Source organism: Cucurbita pepo, chromosome LG01 (genome assembly GCF_002806865.2).
Source record: "Cucurbita pepo subsp. pepo cultivar mu-cu-16 chromosome LG01, ASM280686v2, whole genome shotgun sequence".
Lineage (NCBI taxonomy): Eukaryota > Viridiplantae > Streptophyta > Magnoliopsida > Cucurbitales > Cucurbitaceae > Cucurbita > Cucurbita pepo.
The window spans coordinates 18,049,289-18,067,931 of NC_036638.1; the positions used below are offsets into that span (position 1 = coordinate 18,049,289).

At 34.6% G+C, this 18,643-nt stretch overlaps 2 protein-coding genes across 2 annotated transcripts; both read left to right on the forward strand.

The window, feature by feature from the left end:
• Window positions 1-780: 780 nt before the first annotated feature.
• Window positions 781-4,372, forward strand: LOC111807508 (NAC domain-containing protein 17-like). The gene is made up of 5 exons (XM_023693257.1): window positions 781-1,255; window positions 1,876-2,153; window positions 2,235-2,543; window positions 2,867-3,395; window positions 3,823-4,372. The coding sequence occupies exons 1-5, from the start codon at window positions 1,069-1,071 to the stop codon at window positions 4,194-4,196; spliced, it is 1,677 nt and encodes a 558-aa protein (XP_023549025.1). The 5' UTR covers window positions 781-1,068; the 3' UTR covers window positions 4,197-4,372.
• Window positions 4,373-7,467: 3,095 nt separating this feature from the next.
• LOC111808957 (cleavage stimulating factor 64) lies at window positions 7,468-15,663 on the forward strand. The gene is made up of 10 exons (XM_023695219.1): window positions 7,468-7,824; window positions 8,097-8,175; window positions 9,187-9,361; window positions 10,303-10,336; window positions 10,445-10,662; window positions 10,743-10,820; window positions 12,759-12,794; window positions 12,899-13,402; window positions 13,955-14,239; window positions 15,245-15,663. The coding sequence occupies exons 1-10, from the start codon at window positions 7,794-7,796 to the stop codon at window positions 15,386-15,388; spliced, it is 1,584 nt and encodes a 527-aa protein (XP_023550987.1). The 5' UTR covers window positions 7,468-7,793; the 3' UTR covers window positions 15,389-15,663.
• The last annotated feature ends 2,980 nt before the right edge of the window (window positions 15,664-18,643 follow it).

Here is an 18,643-nt window from a genome sequence, read left to right on the forward strand (position 1 = left end):
AATATATATTTTATTATTATTTTTTAAATTTATAAAATAATTAAAATTCAAAGCAAATAAATACTTGGTCAAATGTTTAAAATGGGATATGTTTGTTTAAGTTTTTTAAAGCATATTTCACGGTGAATCAAAATAATCCTGTGCATCGCGAATCACATGAAGCATTCGTTTGAACGAATCAAACGGTGATCCAAGCACCATCTTTCATCAAGCCATTAATATCCTGCCACCTCAACACTGATCGATCCATTGTCCAGTGTAAGCAATTGACTCAGTCTCACCGGTCGTCGCCGCTCCAAAAAGAAAAAACAATAAATTGATAAAAATATTAAATTATGTACGGATTATTGTATTTTTAAAATTCTTTTCTTTTCTCATTTTTAAATATAATTCCAACAAAATACTATATTTTATAATTTTTTAAATCAAATATTAACATATACCTTAGTCATTAAGGTATAATTTTCTCGTGATTTTATATAATAAGAAAAGTTAATAATTATTTTTGAAATATTGTCATAATCTTAAAATTAGAAGTTTTTCATTATATATATAATTTATGTTGAGATATTAAAAATATAAATTGTTATAGTCACTCTTCTAAAATGTAGTCTCTCATAAAATTTTTAATGAACTAAAAAATAAATCTAAAATCAATAATTAAAATTAAAAAAAAAAAAAAAGAATTATAACACATATAACAAAAAAGATTTACCTAAATAAAATAATAATAATAAAATATCCGATCACTTCAGGAAGTTTCCGCGTATTACCGTAATAATAAGAAGCCCGCCACCACTCCCTTCGCTGCTTCATCCCCATTACTTGGTTTGACCAAATCAGCTCAACTCCGCCATCTCTCTCATTTTTTTTTTCTCCCTGCGACGGTCTTTCAGCCGTCGCTGGTGGTCGGAGTCTGCCGATCTTTCCCAAATTCAATTTTGATTGTGTGGATTCGTCGAGTTTTGGAGCGAATTTTTTCGCCCTCGCTAACGATTTTGTCATAGGATTAGGAGTTTTGATTATTTATTTATTTATTTTATTGAGGTGTTGTTCGTAAGCGATTTGATGTCAACCGTGTCGTCGTCGATGGGATTGTGCGACGAGGGGGATTGGCCACCAGGGTTTCGGTTTCACCCGACAGATGAGGAGCTGGTTCTTTATTACTTAAAGTTCAAAGTCTGTAGACGCAAATTGAAGCTCGATATCATTCGCGAGATCGATGTTTACAAGTGGGAACCCGGGGAGTTGCCTGGTAAATAAACTTTCCTTCCCGCGCTTAATCTGATCGATTGATGATCTTGTGGTTTATCTTTGACCTATTCTGTGTTTGACTGAATTTGCTGTAGATTGATTTTATTTAACTGTTGAGGATGGATTTTGGGATCTTTCTGTACCTATTTGCGTGATTTTCGTTTGATTAGTTTCTTTGTTTGCTGATTTTGCTTTGCTAGAAGTCAAAGCTTTGTTCAGAAGATCACTCAAGTTCTTCATCAAATTTAAATTGCATCTTTCGGTACATTTTTCCCGTTCGGTTGTTTCTATAAGTCACGTATCTATTCTCATAAATCGTAGTTGTAGCTATTTTTTGTTGCTCCTTTCTGTTTTTCTTATGAATCATTTCTATTCAATGAGTTCTTATTACTGGAAGGAATCATGTAATAGCCGAAGACATAAGCCCCTTGTTTTTGGATTAGGAATTTAATTGATATAGCCAATTCATCATCTATATGGTAACTGATTATCGATAATAATCCTTTTTCCCATAATTTTAGAAAATTGGTTTCCCTCTCTCTGTAAATGCAAGTCTTGTTCTATGTTTTTGGATATTAATGAATATTGCTAGTTTTTCTGATCATGAATAAATGAATGCAGGTCAATCTAAGTTAAAAACTGGTGATAGACAATGGTTCTTTTTCAGTCCTAGGGAACGTAGATATCCAAATGCATCTAGATTAAGTAGAGCTACAAGAAATGGCCACTGGAAGGTCACGGGAAAGGATCGAATAATAAAGTACAATTCACGTAATGTTGGTGTGAAGAAGACCCTGGTGTTCTATCAAGGCCGTGCCCCTAATGGTGAGCGGACTGATTGGGTTATGCATGAGTATACCTTGGATGAAGATGAGCTCAAGAGGTGTAAGAATGTAAAGGTAACAGTGTGTTTAAGCTCTTCTCTTGCTTATTATTTTCTTGCAAGATCTTGTTTTACTAATCTTAAGCCTTTGTTGCAGGATTACTATGCGCTCTACAAACTTTACAAGAAAAGTGGACCTGGTCCTAAAAATGGTGAGCAATATGGAGCACCATTTAAAGAAGAAAATTGGAATGATGGTGAATGCCAAGTTTTAGTTCACTCCGACGCTCAGGAGCCACAAGTGAACATACTTGATGAGGTTACCTCTGTCGATCGTGAAAGAGCGAACGTTCAAATACAGCTTTCATCAGATGATATTGAGGAACTTTTGCAACAATTTACAAATGATCCTGTCCTAGAGTTGCCATCAGTCAGTGGTATTCATCAATTTGACTCGGTCGTGCAGGTTGGCTTCCCTGAACATTGCATTCTGATATTCTGTTCCCATTTCCATGTTAATTTACCTTGGTGAATAGACTGGTCATCACTTTGAGATAAAAATGTTTCTTATTCGATTGATCATATAGCTGTAGGAATTGGGAACATCGGAACGTATGAACTGCATATCTAAACTTCTAAGTGTCTATTGTCCATAATATTTAGAATCTTTGACATATATGACATATATGCTGTATTTCATTGGATATTTTGTCGGCCATTCCTTTATATGCTTTATTTGTTCAGTTTATCAGTTAGCTTATGATTTGTGTACTTTATTTGTCTGTTTAGGTTGATGACAAAGAAGAAACTGCAAGTACTATGATTGATACTTACTCTCAGAATCACATACTTCCTGAAGCCGATAAAGTACTAAACTTAAGTGGCCAGCCAAGTGATTTGCATCCATGCTTCCAATTTACCCAGGCAGGTCTCTTCCAATTGCAATCCTTTGAGAGCGAGGTATCATCGTCTCCCAAATATCGTGAAGAAGAAGATTTCTTGGAGATCGATGATCTCATTGGTCCTGAGCCAACTCTCGTGGCAAATGTCAACCCTTTGGGAAATTCAGAGTTCGATGGATTGAACGAGTTAGAGCTGTTCCATGATGCAAATATGTTTCTTCGCGACTTGGGACCTGTCGTCCCAGAAACGTTTTTAGATCCATATTTGAGTGCTGACGGTGGTATTCTTGTTGCCAACGATGTGAATGGCCATTTGCAATATGATCAGATGGGCAATGGGTTCTGGGAGAATGAGACAGAAAATTCCTTCAGCTTCCCAGAACCGCATCAACAGTTTGGTACTCAACCAAATTTAGGTATATAATTCAGCTCAAACTTGATATCTGCCCAGTTTTAGCAAACATTAAGCAGTCTACTTTTACTAAGCTGTTTCTTTCTGTTCGATTTTCGCGAAGTTGCTGGCTCGATTAGCTCATCGACACAGGGCTCTTGCTCAGATAAGTGGGGTTTGTTTGATAAGCCATTCTATACTTCAAATGGCAAGAGACCCCTCTTGTGAAATATTGAGCCAGCTTCGACAGATACCTAGAACGAGTATTCTTCTCGTACATTGTGTATACTTCTCGTACATTATCGAATTCACTGATACGAAAGGAGCTATTCTCCAATTATACTTGTCAACCTCATCATAAACTGCCATTTTGGTGCCAATTCCAGGTGCCATTTTATCAATGTGAAGCAGTGGGGCAGTTGCTAATTATGAAACTTTCTGGTCTTGTTTAGGTGTGGGATATGAATCTGTAAGTTCTGCAGCACCAGAAATAAGGGATAACCAAATAGCAAACGGTGGAGGCAGTTCTGCAAGTAAGTTCTCTTCCAATTTGTGGGCCTTTGTAGAGTCGATACCGACCACCCCCGCTTCAGCTTCCGAGAACGTCAACCGCACTTTTCAGAGGATGTCTAGCTTTAGCAGATTGAGACTAAATACCCTGAACACCTTTAACGCCAATGTCGCCATAGGTAATCCCAAAACTAGCGCGAGGAGAACGGGTACGAATAAGGGATTCTTTTTATTTTCAATTCTTGGAGTATTGTGTGCCATTCTATGGGTGTTGTTAGGAGATGTTAGATTACAGGAAAGAGGCATTGCCTCATGAATCTGCTTCATTAAAATTCTGCCATCTTCTTTTATACCTTTATTATATGCATATCTTATAGTTCCAATCTTGGTGGAAACTGAATTTTGTATGTAAATTATAGCTCAGTGATAGATGAAATGAGAGTTATAAGTCTCAATGGTTACGAGGAAATATTAGTGATCGAATTCAATTCATAGGTCTATCTCAATTACAGTTTTTTCTTGTGTGCGAGTTCTGTTTTGTATAGCTCAGTTACGGATCTAGTAATTATACTAAGAGTAGCTTGAAAATCGTTTAGATGAAATATTAGTAATGGATTTTAATTCACAAGTCTATCTTAATTACGATTTTTGTGTGTGGAGTTTCGTGAAGTATAGCTGAGTTATGACAGATGTTAGATGAGAGTTTTAAAGGTAGTAAATTATACCGAGAGTAGCCTGAAACGATAATCCATGGACTTACCTGTTTTGAAAACATAATCTATGGACTTGCGTGTGTCGAACATCTTTAGACTTTATTTAAATTCCATAAAACATAACCCATAGACTTGCCTGTTTCGAAAATATCTTTAAAACGATACAACAAAAGACCCGAAATAAAATTAATAAACGTTTAACTTAAGATCATCCTATTCTAGTAAGTCTAAGAAAATAAATACCACTATTCTACATGTGTCATGGTCTCGAGTTGCGATGCCGTCGTCAGGAATGTTTTGCCTTAACCTGAAAAATATAAAGTCTAAGAAAATAAATACCACTATTCTATGCATGTGTCATGGTCTCGAGTTGCGATGCCGTCGTCAGGAATGTTTTGCCTTAACCTGAAAAATATAGTAGCATGCATGTGTCATGATCTCGAGTTGCAATGCCGTCGTCAGGAATGTTTTGCCTTAACCTGAACAATATAGTAGCATGAGGCTTGATTATTTCTAGAATATCCAGTAAGTGACCCCTATCGGGGTTATGCAACAATCACATGCAATGAGATGATGGGACCTATCTTTCAATCTGTCTTCCTACGGTACTGTCATAATGGGTAATTTGGACGTGTACCATATACTCTACACACAGCCCATACGTGCGGGTATGGGCTTACCAGTCAGTTCGTACACCGCTGGGTCACCTTACTAGTCGGGCAAGCATACACTGGGACACTCTCTAGGCCGAACACCCGTTAGAACTAGTAATCGTCACGACAACGCTATGCAAAACATAACGATCGTTGTCCTGCCATTGGATGTACGCGTCCGTACCCTCGTGGTGGAATAGGAGTATCCCCCAATGCATGAACACACATAATGCATGAGGTCCCAAATATTTCTACTTTTATCATTAATGAATATAGCCCCGCTATCATTTTTCATGCTTAACATGTCATTTCTCATTTTTCAGTCTGCATATCACACATAATCCTAACGGGGTTACATTTCATGTCGTTTATCGTGATTTCATGTCATATATCACATGTTGTTTATATTCAGAATTATAGTATCATTCACGCCAGAATAATCTAGACACATCATAAACGTCATAAACATAATACATCATATCACATTAAACAGCATACATTCACATTTCACAAGCGTACTTAATCGAGTATAACAGGCTAGCATACAATTTAATGACACGTGCGAATCCACGGGCACGTGCCAACATACAACATACAAAGCGTAACCTACAACAGGTGAGCCACTTACCTGGTTAGCTTAAGTCGTTGTCACGAATATATTTTTAATGAAAGTTCGATTCCGTTCTTTGAAATCCAAGTCAAGAGCCCATGACATCAGTTTTAAGTTTGAACTCTATAAAATTATCTCTAAATCTAAATTGGTTCATTCTTAAAAGTCGAAATGTTGTATATATAATGCTATTTTCACTAAATATCTTATTTTCTATTATTACGTAGTGAATATATTGACAAAATTTAATGAAGTTTCTTGTACTCTGATATTTCCTATTTTCTTTTTAATTCTGCTCACCAAATCTTTCCTCAATCTTTTCTCCTCACTTATTGTGTAAATAGATTTTCATTATAAACGGACATTACTCCTACCCAATATTTATTTTCTAAACATATATTATTGGCCAATTTTAATAGATTATTTGACTAGATTTATAGTACTCTTACAACAAAAATCTAATTAATTGAATACATGAAAATGAGATTTGATTATTACAGATCTTAAAATATTGGATAAAGAAAAAAAAAAATCTAATCCTAATGATAAAGGAAAAAAGAGGTCTGATCCTAATAAAATATTGGACAAAGGAAAAAAAGATTTTATTCCAATAAAATATTACAGATATGGTAAAATATTGGATAAAGAAAAAAAAGATCTGATCCTAGTAAAATATTGGATAAAGGAAAAAAGATTTTATCATAATAAATATTGGATGAAAGAAAAAAGATCTGATACTAAATTAATTTCTTATAACCATAACTATCAACAGGAAATCTGAAATAGGATACGGATGAAAATTTTTAAACCATTTTTTTTTTATCAAATTTGATATTTTTCTGTTTATTTTTAGACGTGAAGAAGAGATATGGGTAAATTTTATTTTATTTATTTTTTTTTAATAATCTTTTATTATTTATTTATTTTGACTTATATTTTTTTAATTGGCTATTACAAATTATATCAAAATATCTACGGTAATTAGATAAATAACAAGCCCAAAATTCAATTTTTTTTTAATAAATTTAAAATCCAATGAAATTGCAACCAAATAAACAGTTTTTTTTTTTTATTTATTTTTATTTTTATTTTTATTTTTAAATCATGAGATAAACAAAAAAACCGAACAATATAAACTGTCTACATTGTTTTTAAAATTTTATAATAAATCTTTGATATATTTTGTTATTGAAAATTTAAGAATCCACATCAACATAAAATTAAAATATTTTACTTAATAAAAATAAATAAATATGTGAAGGATCTATTCCCACATAAAACTAAAATTTAAATATTTATTAAACTCAAAATTAAAGATTTTTTTAAAACTAACTCATATTTTAACCGTAATAATAATAATAATAATAATAATAATAATAATAAATAGATCTATACTTAAAAAAAAGTGTATGCGTCCACCTTATTTATTTGACCAAATTTATCAAAGAAGCCGATTTTTTTTTTCTTTTTCTTTTTTTCTTTTTAATTTTCAAAATTTATATTAATTACTATTCGCGAATCGCTGACTAGTTTCGTCTCAAATAAAAAAAGAATATAAATCCCCGAAATTATTGTATTTATTTATTTAAAAAAGAAAAAAGAGACGAAGAAATATTAACACTTGCAGAAAGTGGGGCGGCCTCTGGAATTAAATCTGGTTGGAACAGGATCTTCTCGGAACGTTTCGTTCTTCTTCGCCGTCGCCGTTGTTTCTGTTTGGAATCTTCCAACGTTCATTCGATTTCTTCAGAAATTTTTGCTGCTGAGGAATAAACTTCGATCACTTACGAACTCAATTGATCTGCGTTTCATTTGCGGAGCTTTTGTGTAGTTTTGAGGTGCAGAGCATCAGTGGGAGTCGGATAAGTTCAGAAAGTGTGCTGAGGAGGAAGAAGATGAAGCAGTGCTTCACCTTCTTCTTCTTCTTCTGTTGATTCATGGCCTCGTCTCAGCACCGCTGTGTTTTCGGTATGTTATGTACAGTTTGTTTTTACGTTGTTGATTTTGATTCTCTAATTTTGCGCGTTGATTTGATGGGGGAACTGTTTGTGTGTGTTGGAGAATGGCGGATTTGAGTTGTATATCTCGGCGAATCTGTAGTGTTGCTTCTTTTTTTTGTTTTGTTTTGGTTCAATTGTGGCGGCTTTCTTAATCTAAGCACGGAAGGTTGGGCTTTTTTGGTGATTTAATTGCTCGTTTTCTTTTGTGCGTCTTATGGTGTTGTTAAATTTTGATTTCAGTTGGGAATATACCTTATGATGCTACTGAAGAGCAGCTTATAGAAATCTGCCAAGAAGTTGGGCCCGTAGTGTCGTTCAGGTCTGTATTCTCTGCTCTTTTTCATGGCTAAAACTTATATTGGAGTGAAATTTAGGATCTAGAATAAGATTGAGAGCTTTCAAGAGGTGAAGTTGGGTTTTTTTTTATATAAATCTCCTTGAATTTTCTTTAGTTTCCTTGCTTTTTATTCTCTTGCCATCATCCTTTTCTCCTCTGCGAGTAGATTTTGTACCTATGATTCACTTATTCCTCTCAGTCTTGTTTCGGGGGTTTACTTCTGTCATTCTCCATCTGCGACAGATTGAGTGGCTTTGTCATGCTGGAATAGAATTCTTCGTTTTTGCTAGGTTTTCTACAGCAAGCCCCTGTTAAGGCTGAGAATTCGTTTCATGATGGTTTTCTTTAGGCCAGTTACCCAGATGATAGGGTTTTATCAACTAAGTGATATACATATAGTCTAGTTAAATCTATGACATTCCCGATAAGTCGCCTGTCAATTTCATCCAAATCTTTCTCTGTCTGATAAAAGGATAATTTGCCTGTCAATTTCATCCAACTCTTTCTCTATCTGATAAAAGGATAATTTTCCTATGTCTGGTCTGCTTGATTGAGGGGGTGTAGTGGATTGCAGTGTACTTGATTAGAATTGAAGTGTTTAGACTGTTATATCTCATCACAGACAGAGCCATTCATATAACAGGTGTAACTCACTTTTTGGTTCTATCATGGTACACTGTGATAAGGGGCCTCTCTTTGATCTGTAAAAATTGAACTAATGTACTATTTTTAGAATTTGAGCCCAGTGTTGGAAGCTGTAACTTTTATCTAATTGTAGTATGTCAATCTTGAAGCTTCTTAAGTCTCCCATCCAAGAAAATGAAGGAAAAGGAAAGTAACTAAGTGCAGGACATCAATTATGAGAGTCACTATTTTTTAACTTCTGAGTCTCTTATCCAAAAAGATTTTTTATTATCATATTAATTTATCATTTCCGTCTATTGTTTGCCAGTACATTTAAAAGTTAAAATTAATAGTTCCTTCCTTTTTCAGATTAGTTATTGACCGAGAAACTGGAAAACCAAAAGGCTACGGGTTTTGTGAGTACAAGGATGAAGAAACAGCTTTGAGTGCTCGTCGTAATCTTCAAGGTTATGAAATTAATGGCCGGCAGTTACGAGTTGATTTTGCTGAAAATGACAAGGGTGCAGACAGAAATAGAGAACAGGTGAAGTGTTTAACCTCTTCTGATTTGTCAATTTGGCTAATTGACTGTTCTTATCCATCCAGCTAGTCACATTAGAGGTTTTTGGCATTATTTTCAATAAAATACTTTAAAACATTATTGACTGAATTATATGAAATTTTAGATTATAATGCTGCCAATATTTTCAAGGAATGTGCTGTAGATATTAAATAGATATAATTTTTAAAACCTTGGAGGCTGCCTTAATTACTCCGCTTAGAGTAATTTCCGGCTAGGAGTTGAAGAAATCGGTTCCAAGGAGCCTATTCTGCAGTCTTTACTCTGATACCTTTGCTTTTCAAGTTTAGAATGGATTCAGATGTGTTTGATTGCTCTATAGGCTTCTTAAGTGCCGTGAATGGATTTCGGAATTTGATTATATATATAAAAGATTGTGATATTATCCCGAGTCCCAAGTCCTGACATATTGATTTACAAGAAGAAAAATCTTGGTCCTTGTGAATTTGTCCTTGGAAATGCTGGCAATGTCCTTCCAGAAGAAAAGGATTATATTTTTTCTTTGAAGCTATCTACATAGAATTTCCATGCTTATTTTAATGTTTTTATTTCAAAAAATAGAAAGACAAATTCAGTGAGTAGAGATATATATATATTAATTGGAGAATTTCTGTCGACAAGTATTCCAAAGATAAATGCATAGGAAATATTTCAAAGATCAAATACTCTTGGACTGATAATAAATAAATAAAAAATCCATCTTGAGCTGCATTTGCTTTTTCTTCAATTATCGTCATGCTCCTTTCCCATCAAATGACTTGTCAAATTGATGGAACTATACATTTGAAAATCAGATTAGATTAAAGAATAAAAATTCTCCTTTTATGTTCCCTTCCACCAATATACCCGGACTACATGTAGCATGTTAATTATTATTTTATTTGAAACAATTTTTCCTTTTTCAGGGTCGTGGCGGGCCTGGATTGGTTACAAATGCTGGTTAGCTTTCTTTATCTTAAACGTCTTTTGGCTTATGGTTTGTGCAAGAAATTCGGATTGTTTTCTTTAAGTTTTGTGTTAACATTAAAGATGCTCATAAACAATTAGGTGGCCCAACAGCCCATGGGGAATCCAGTCAACTTCAACCAATTGGTCTTCATATAGCAATAACTGCTGCTGCCGTCATGGCAGGAGCCCTTGGTGGTGCACAAGCTGCTTCTAATCAGAATATTTTGCAGAGTACAACAATGCCCAATGATCCTTTAACTCTGCATCTGGCTAAACTTTCTAGGAGTCAACTTACTGAAGCTATGTCAGGGCTAAAGGTAACCTTTTGAGTATGTTCCCTCTTCTCTCCTCATTCTTCTGAATGGCTCCTGATGATTGGTATATTGTTTGGACTTAGGTAATGGCTACACAAAACAAGGATTTAGCTCGTCAGCTGTTGCTGGCAAGACCACAATTGTCAAAAGCTCTTTTCCAGGTATCTGTTTACCCTTTCTCTTTTGTCGTTTCTTCAAGTGCGGAGATCCTCCACAATATCTTATGTTTGTGACTTTCTTTTTCTGTAGAATCCTATTTTCCTAATTACTACTAGTTATTCTCTTAGTTCAGTGTCAATTCCATTAAATACGCTTTTATTTCCAAAGGTAGGTGATGCTCTTATTTAAGCTACCCTTTAGCATGCCTGTTTTGTTTAAGCTACCGTCCAAGGCTGCCCCGACTTTGTTTAAACTTATTAGAGATTTATTTTGGGAAGGTTCTAGAGAAGAGGGTGGTATGTACAATAGAAATTTGGAGAAACTCAACTTTCAGCTAAGGAATTCAGCTGTTTTGGCTGAATGAATTTGGAGATGTTGAACGAGGGAGATGCTCTTTGGCACAATATCATTGTTGGTAAATTCTATAATTCACAGGCAGATTCTATTTGGCCAGGACAGATTATTGGAGGTGCTCCTTGGCGTTTCATTTGTCCCATGATTTTGCTCATTACAGGCGCCTTGGAAATGGCCTTTACTCATCCTTCTGGAAGGATTCTCAGTTGAGTGGTTGCCCAGGCTTATCCAAGATTTTTTCGGTTAACTAATAAACCTAATCTTACGGTTGCACAAGCTTGGAACATTCTGAATGTTGCATGGGATTTGAGTCTTCATAGTCATCTAAAAGATATTGGAGGTGGCTGAGTTTAATTTCTCCCAATTTCTTTCCCTCATAACTTTTCGTTGAGAAAATGACTCTTGGAATTGGTCTCTGGGTACTTCTAATTCCTTTACAGTTAAATCCCTATGAATAATCTAGTTCATGCAATCAGTCCTTGTTCAAACTACCCTTACTCAGTGATTTGGAAAGAAGCTTATCCCAAGACAACAAACGTTTTTTCGTGGTAACTTTGTCTTGGAGAATTAATACGGCCAATCGATTTAGAATGCCTCATTTCACTCTCTCCTTGTTGTGTGATGTGTGTTTGTAGTTCAGAGCATCCTTGCCATCTTTTTGCTAACTGTTCTTTTGCCTCTCAATATTGGGTTTTCATGCTAGATATTTCCCTAACTATTCTTTTGCCCCTCACTATTGGGTCTTCATGCTAGATGTTTCTGGCTGGTCTTTGGTTTTGCCAAAAAACGTTTTTTATTCTTGGAATTCAGTGTTTGTCGGCCATCCTTTTCATGATGTGAAAAAGAAGCTATGAATAGTCTTCTTTTGGTATCTTTAGTGCGAAAGGAATGAGAGACTTTTCCTGGAGGCTTCCCTACATTTAATAGGTTCTTATAACATTTTCCTTTTGTAATTCCCCTCTTGTTGATGGTAGAATTTATGAACTCATTTCATTTCATTTAGGAGTGAGATTGTGTCCAATTCTATTATCTCTGTGTGAAAGCAATGTTGATGAATTTCTACCTTATGCTACTCTTATGATCTTATTGTCTACATGCTTCTACATTCTAAATGCGTTTATGCCATCCATTTCTTCCAATTCTAGTAGTTACATGGGTTAACATTAATACGAAAAAAAGAAAAGAAAACTATTAGGAGCTATTCATGACGTGAATAAAAATATGAGATTGAAGGTGACTGGTGAAATCTAGGTTGTTTTTTAAATGTGGATGGAGGCCATAAACGTCAAGGAAACCAAAGTACCAATCTCAAAACCTAATTTTGGGTTAAATTTTGATTGAAAATCAATGTTGTTAGAATTACAATAGCTTTTTTTATTTAGAGAGAGAGACAAAGGAACAGAAAAGACTTCAAATAAATATTTGGGAGAAAAGATTGCTGTAATGTGTTTATATTTATCATTGTACCTTACTTCGTTGACAATAGTCTTTCTTTTTCCTCCAAATTTAATGGACTATATCTCTTTTCGTATGCAACATCAGCTGAGCATCTTTATTTTCCATCTTTTCTGAAATTTTGTTTGCAGTCACAGATAATGCTTGGAATGGTCACTCCACAAGTGGTATTTCTCTTCACTGCTTGTATTTGCCTTTCCTTTTTTCTGCCTGTTCTGTTAATTGCTGTTAAAATTTTCTCACGAACGACCCCGTTCTTTTATTGTTGCAGTTGCAGAATCCTAATTTACGGCAACCTTCAACTCATCCTCAGCTTCCTTTGCATGACATTCAGCAGGGTCAGTCATCATCCCTTCAAATTCAACCAGGGCTGCCCCCTCTTGCACCCAACAGAATGCAGACTGGTTTTGTACCTAAAAAAGAAACTCAAGTATCTCTCACGCCTCAAAATCCTTTGGCTCCCCATCAGTTTTCTGCGTCCCAACGCCCTCCGCTTCAGTCTCAAATTCAGCCCTCACTTGCTTTACAAGGCACTTTGACCGGAATACCTGGAGGCTCATTGCTTCCTTCCGTAAGTTTGCCGGGAAGTATGTCTGTTAGACAACAGGTTCAGGTGCCCACCTCCGCCTCTTTAAAGCAGCACATGCGTCCCCCTTCTCAACAGTATTCAGGACATGGTGGAGCTGTAATTCCAGGGCATAATGCTCAGATTGCTAACCCAGAAGCTAAACCTTCTCTTCTGCCTCGCCCTTCCTTACCAGATGCAGACTTTCAGGTGATACTTTATGTTATTTTTTTGAAAAAAAAAAATCGTAATTTAATATATAAATGACTCAGTACTAGAACATAGGTGTCAAAGCTATCTTAGCAAAAAAATCACGTTTTTCTTGGAGAGCAGGTGGGCGCAGTTTGCTTCTTAACCTGGAGTCTACCTTAGATAGAATGACAAGTTAACTTTAAGCTTTAACTAAACGCAAAGGTGGAGGGTGAACAATAATACAACTAACTCTTGTGTTGATGTTTTGCTGGCTGTTATAATTGTAAATTGAAGTGTTCTTAATTTATTTTCTTTCACATGTATGATCAATAACTGTGGCTTTTCTTATCGTGGTCGTAGCGTTCTATTGATGGTTATATGCTTAATCGTTTTTTTTTTACCTTTTTAAGAAAAAACAAACTTTTCATTTGTATATGAAAAAAACAAAAAAAAGGTGAAAAGTCTTTGGAGTGTGCTCCCCTTGGTTTGGAAGTCTTTTTTGTTTTGTTTTGTTTTGTTTTTCTCGGTTATGATAACGTCTTCTTGTTTCTGACTTGCGCTTCGTAACAGCCTGGCTCCTCCGCAGCTTATGGTGCTTCCCAGATAGTGGGCAGTGATGCTGATAGGTCTTCTCAGGTACCTCTTGGTGTAGATGGTAAAAGAAAAATACCTCATGGCTTTTCAGGAACAACTAATCGCCCTGTAAAGCATATCAAATTAGAGGATGGAAAAGGCAGCCCTTTCTCGGCCGGAGGTCTAAGTGCATCAGTAGGTAACAATGGAGCTAGACAACTTGGAATTGCCTCAGACCCCAATCTTCCAGGAATTCAAATCTCAGAGAAACCGACTTCAATGGTACGCGATTTATTGCATTGCAACGTTCCTAATTGAAAAATATTTACTCACTTTCTTATTCATCTTAATTTGGTTGAATTTGTGGCTGCAATTTCCATTTTTCAATATGAGTTTGTTCTTTATAATTCTCTATCTGAATTAGTTCTTAGCTCTCAGTGCTCATGTCAAATAGGAGAGTTATGTAGACTTTCTAATTAAGTGCTTGCTCATTTAAGTGCTTTTAGAATTGTCAAAGTCACTTTTGACTATGCAATGAAACACATTGGAAGTACTTTGGCTAAAAGTCGCATCGACTCGCATGATTTCATGTGTGTGTATGTATGTATATGTATGTATGTATGTATATGCATATATATATGTATGTATATTCTCCAAGTTTGTACTACTTTTATTCATGAGAGCAATAAAATATCTTGTTTTAGTTCAAGCCTGTGGCCCAAAATCCTCATAGCAGAACAACATGATGGATGTGGGTTGAGAATTTTATCTAGCTATCAGGTTTAGTTCAAAAGCATCACCATTTTCTTTGTGTAATTGCATTCATAGCCAAATCTGTGTGCTTCCCGTAGACAATTTTATTGATGATTGAAATTTACAAAAGGGACGTATAATCCATCCATAGTGTTTACAGAAGACCTTTCCAATTTGCAATGAAACTACTGCTAGAATGTTTCCCGTTTTAGTGCTTCCCATTTTCGTTCCTACGGATTATGAAACTACTACTAGAGCGTTTCAGTTTGTATTAATTTGAGTGCCTCGATTCATTCTTCTTTAGTTTCTTTGTTTTTATTTTTGTATTCTTCCTTTTTTCACTCCCTGAAGTTTGTATCTTGAACCTTTTGTTTTTTTCATTAAGCAATGAAAAGCTTGTTTCGGTTAAAAAGAATGCGTCACTGTGCCAACATTTATGCATGTGAAATTCATCATTCTGGTGAAATTTATTGATTTTTTCAGCATCACAACTGAAAGTTTCTTGTTCTTTTCCCTAATCTTTTCCCTCCACAGCTTCCCCACGACGTCGAGTCTGCATTACTGCAACAAGTTTTGAATTTAACTCCCGAACAGCTTAACTCGTTGCCGCTCGAACAGAGGCAGCAAGTTATTCAGCTCCAGCAAGCACTTCGCAGAGATCAAATGCGACCATCCTAGCAAGCAACTTACCGTCGATCAACCCGAACTCTTGCAGCTCGACTCCAAGCAACAAGTAGATTGTAAAATATTTGGCTCCCCAAAGATTTAACGAGTGACAGTCGTCTAAACACCTGTAAAATTATGCTTGCCAAAGTTGTCCAAAACCGACGGGTCCTGCCAACGGGGTACGAGTTTCATAAACAACATTCATGTAAGGCTTACAAGTTTGTGATTATAGTGATTCCTGAATAATAACAATTCAAGATAGGGTGGAAGAATTTTGATTTTTCTCAGGTCTCTCTTTTTGCCACTTTTGCACCCCTTTCCTTTCCTTTCCTTTCCTTTACATCGTTTAATCGTCGTTTTCAGATTCTCGAGCTGCCATTTTATGGTTTCGGGTCATTGTTTCTCTGCGTTCTTTTGCTTGGATCTTAATTTTGTTCCTTAATGTCGATGTTCGTTTTGTTATATGTAATATTTCATTAAGGATTTGGTTAGTTTATAAAAGAAAAGTTGCTAATTTGGATTCCAGTTGGGTTTCTGAAAATCATGCTTGTTAATTAATTATCCTTGTTTCATATTTTGTTCGTTGGGCTGCAAGTATACAAAAGGTTCATGTTTTTAAACATAATCTATCTTTCACTATATATAGTAATTTTCTTTTATTTTTTCGATATCACTCAACTTTCGAAAAATTACTCTTTTTAGTCCTTAGGTTGTTTATTCCTTATGTTTAAAAATATAACATATTTGCGTTGACCAGAACGATGATTGCGCTTGTTTTAAACTCCTATAAAGTCACAAGGTTTCTGTAGGTGAACCGGCGGAATTATCATTGTTGATGCCTAAACATCAAATGACCTATGAACATGTTTACAAACTTTTTGTGTCGGAGCATTCATGCCCCCTCTGATACCTAAACCAAAACCCGCGCAAGTTGCGCCAAGGAGCTCAAACGAATAAGCTTGCCTCCTGCCCCGGTCTCGGTGTGTGAGGGGCAAAGCATTATTGTTGTATTATTTACGACTCTCGGTATTTTAGTTTGATATTGCAAAAAGTTCTTTTTTTCCTTTTTAAATAGTAACTTAAAAACAAAAAAAAAGAGGTTGGTGACTTTTTATCTTTCTATCTTCTCTTTCGACTTTTACACTCTTCATAGGTGAAGGACCCTTTCCTTGGGTTCGCCAAGAATGTGCGGGAACGTATTAAGTATTTGTTAGAGGAAGTTGTCGTGGGAGGGGGTGGTGGCTAGCTAGGTTCTAAAGTGAGAGATTTAGGTGAGCGTTGAACGTGCCTCGATGAATTTGTTTGGGATTGGTATAAACAATGGTTTTTTCGTATTCATAGTATTTATAATCCGATCTAATAAATTATTAGATTTTTAAAATAAATTATAATTTTATTATTTAAAATATTTGAAGTAGTTGAAAAGATTTATTAGGCATAAAATTTAAATTAAAAAGATTATTAATATTTGTAAAGTTCATACACTCCGTAAAAAAGAAAGTGTTCTATTACAAATATACACACCATCTTTTCCTTCTTCCTCCGTGCCATTTACGCAGAGCCCTAAACCACCTCTACTAACCTACCATTCCTCGGCTCCGCCTCCTCCTTCGGCACACCGCCGCCACCGTCAAACTCCATTCTCCAAATCAACGCTCTCTCCGACGGCCGGAACCGCCGCTCTACCCGGTGCCATTTTCGTCGTCTTGTTCCTCTTCTTTCACTCGCTCACCGCTGACGTCGAGGACTCTGCCGGCTTCGATCTGCACCTTCAGATCCTCTCTCCTGACTCCTGCAGCGATTGTTGCTGTTAGGGTTAGGGTTAGGGTTAGGGCGGTGGCGTAAGTTCGTGAGTATGGCTTTAGCAAACTCGCAAGCGGGTGAAATCATGGCGCATAATGCGATTCCGCACCCTATCCCTAAGGTTTCCCTCTCCCTACGCTTTACCATTGAAACAGATTTGGATGCATTTCTATCCTATCATTTACACCATTTATTTGATATACACATACAAATTATAGTATTATTGTCCGAAAAATTTAAAACTATTTCCACCGACCAACACAGAATTTGGTTACGTCAAAGTAAAGTATGATTAATCATGAAGTTGATTGAGTCACCGATCTAGGTGCATCTTGTTGATCTTAGTCATTCTATCTCCATGACTGCTCTCACATGTCAGATAATAAACAATTACCTTTTTTAAGCAATAAACATAACTTTTAGACTCTTAAAATTGTCACTAAAATTAAAAATTGTATCAATTTAAACTTAGAACTTTCATAATTTGTGTTATTTATTTTTTAAAAAGTATTAAATTATATGCCAGTAAATTCACCTATCAATTAAAATTAAACCCTAAAATTGTTCTAAGATTAAAAAAGCATCAATTATTGCATGTGTAGCTAAAATTGTTGTAAGTAAATCAATTTAAGCTATCGATTAAAAAAAGCATCAATTATTGCATGTGTAGGTTGATTAATTTAATCTAGACGTCAATTATTTGAAAGGAAGTATCTAAATTGATTCATTTATAAAAATTGAATTTAATTGATATAATTAAAAATTTGAAGGCTAAATTAATAAAAATACATCAAAATATGCCTTAGACTTCCAAAATTTTAATAATGCCTTCAAAATTAAAAAAAAATTAAAAAAAGTTTTATAAATATTATTATCATTAATTTTGAAGGGAAGGGTTAGATTTATTTCAAAAATATTTTAAAAAGTTCTATTAATACCATTGAAGTTTTTAAAAAAGTTTAAAAAATACAAAAAAAAAATTGATAGGAATTTATTTTAAAAATATGATTGAATTTTAAATTTTTTTATTAATATGCTTCAATTTAATTTAAAAAAAAAATACTATTATTAGTATCATGAATAGTATTTTGAAAGTTCATTTTCCATAAAAAAAAAAAAAAAAAAATTCTAAAATTTTTAAGGTATTTTTGAAAATTTAAATTTTTTTTAAGGATACTCGGGTATTTTTTTAAATCATTTCAAAATTTTTAAAAATTTAAGAGTATTTTAAAAGAAAATTTATATAAAAAAAATTAAGAGTATAATTACAACTTTTATAAAATTAAAGGATATTTTTTTAGAAAAAAAAAAATATATTTTATTAATTTTAAACATAAAGAAACATTTTTTTTTTCAATTAAAGTGAAGTCACAAATGGATATATTCATAAAAGTTGGGACTTTAAATGATTTTTTTGATCTCGTAGCAGCAATACTAATAATTGAGCTTTAAAAACTGCCTTTT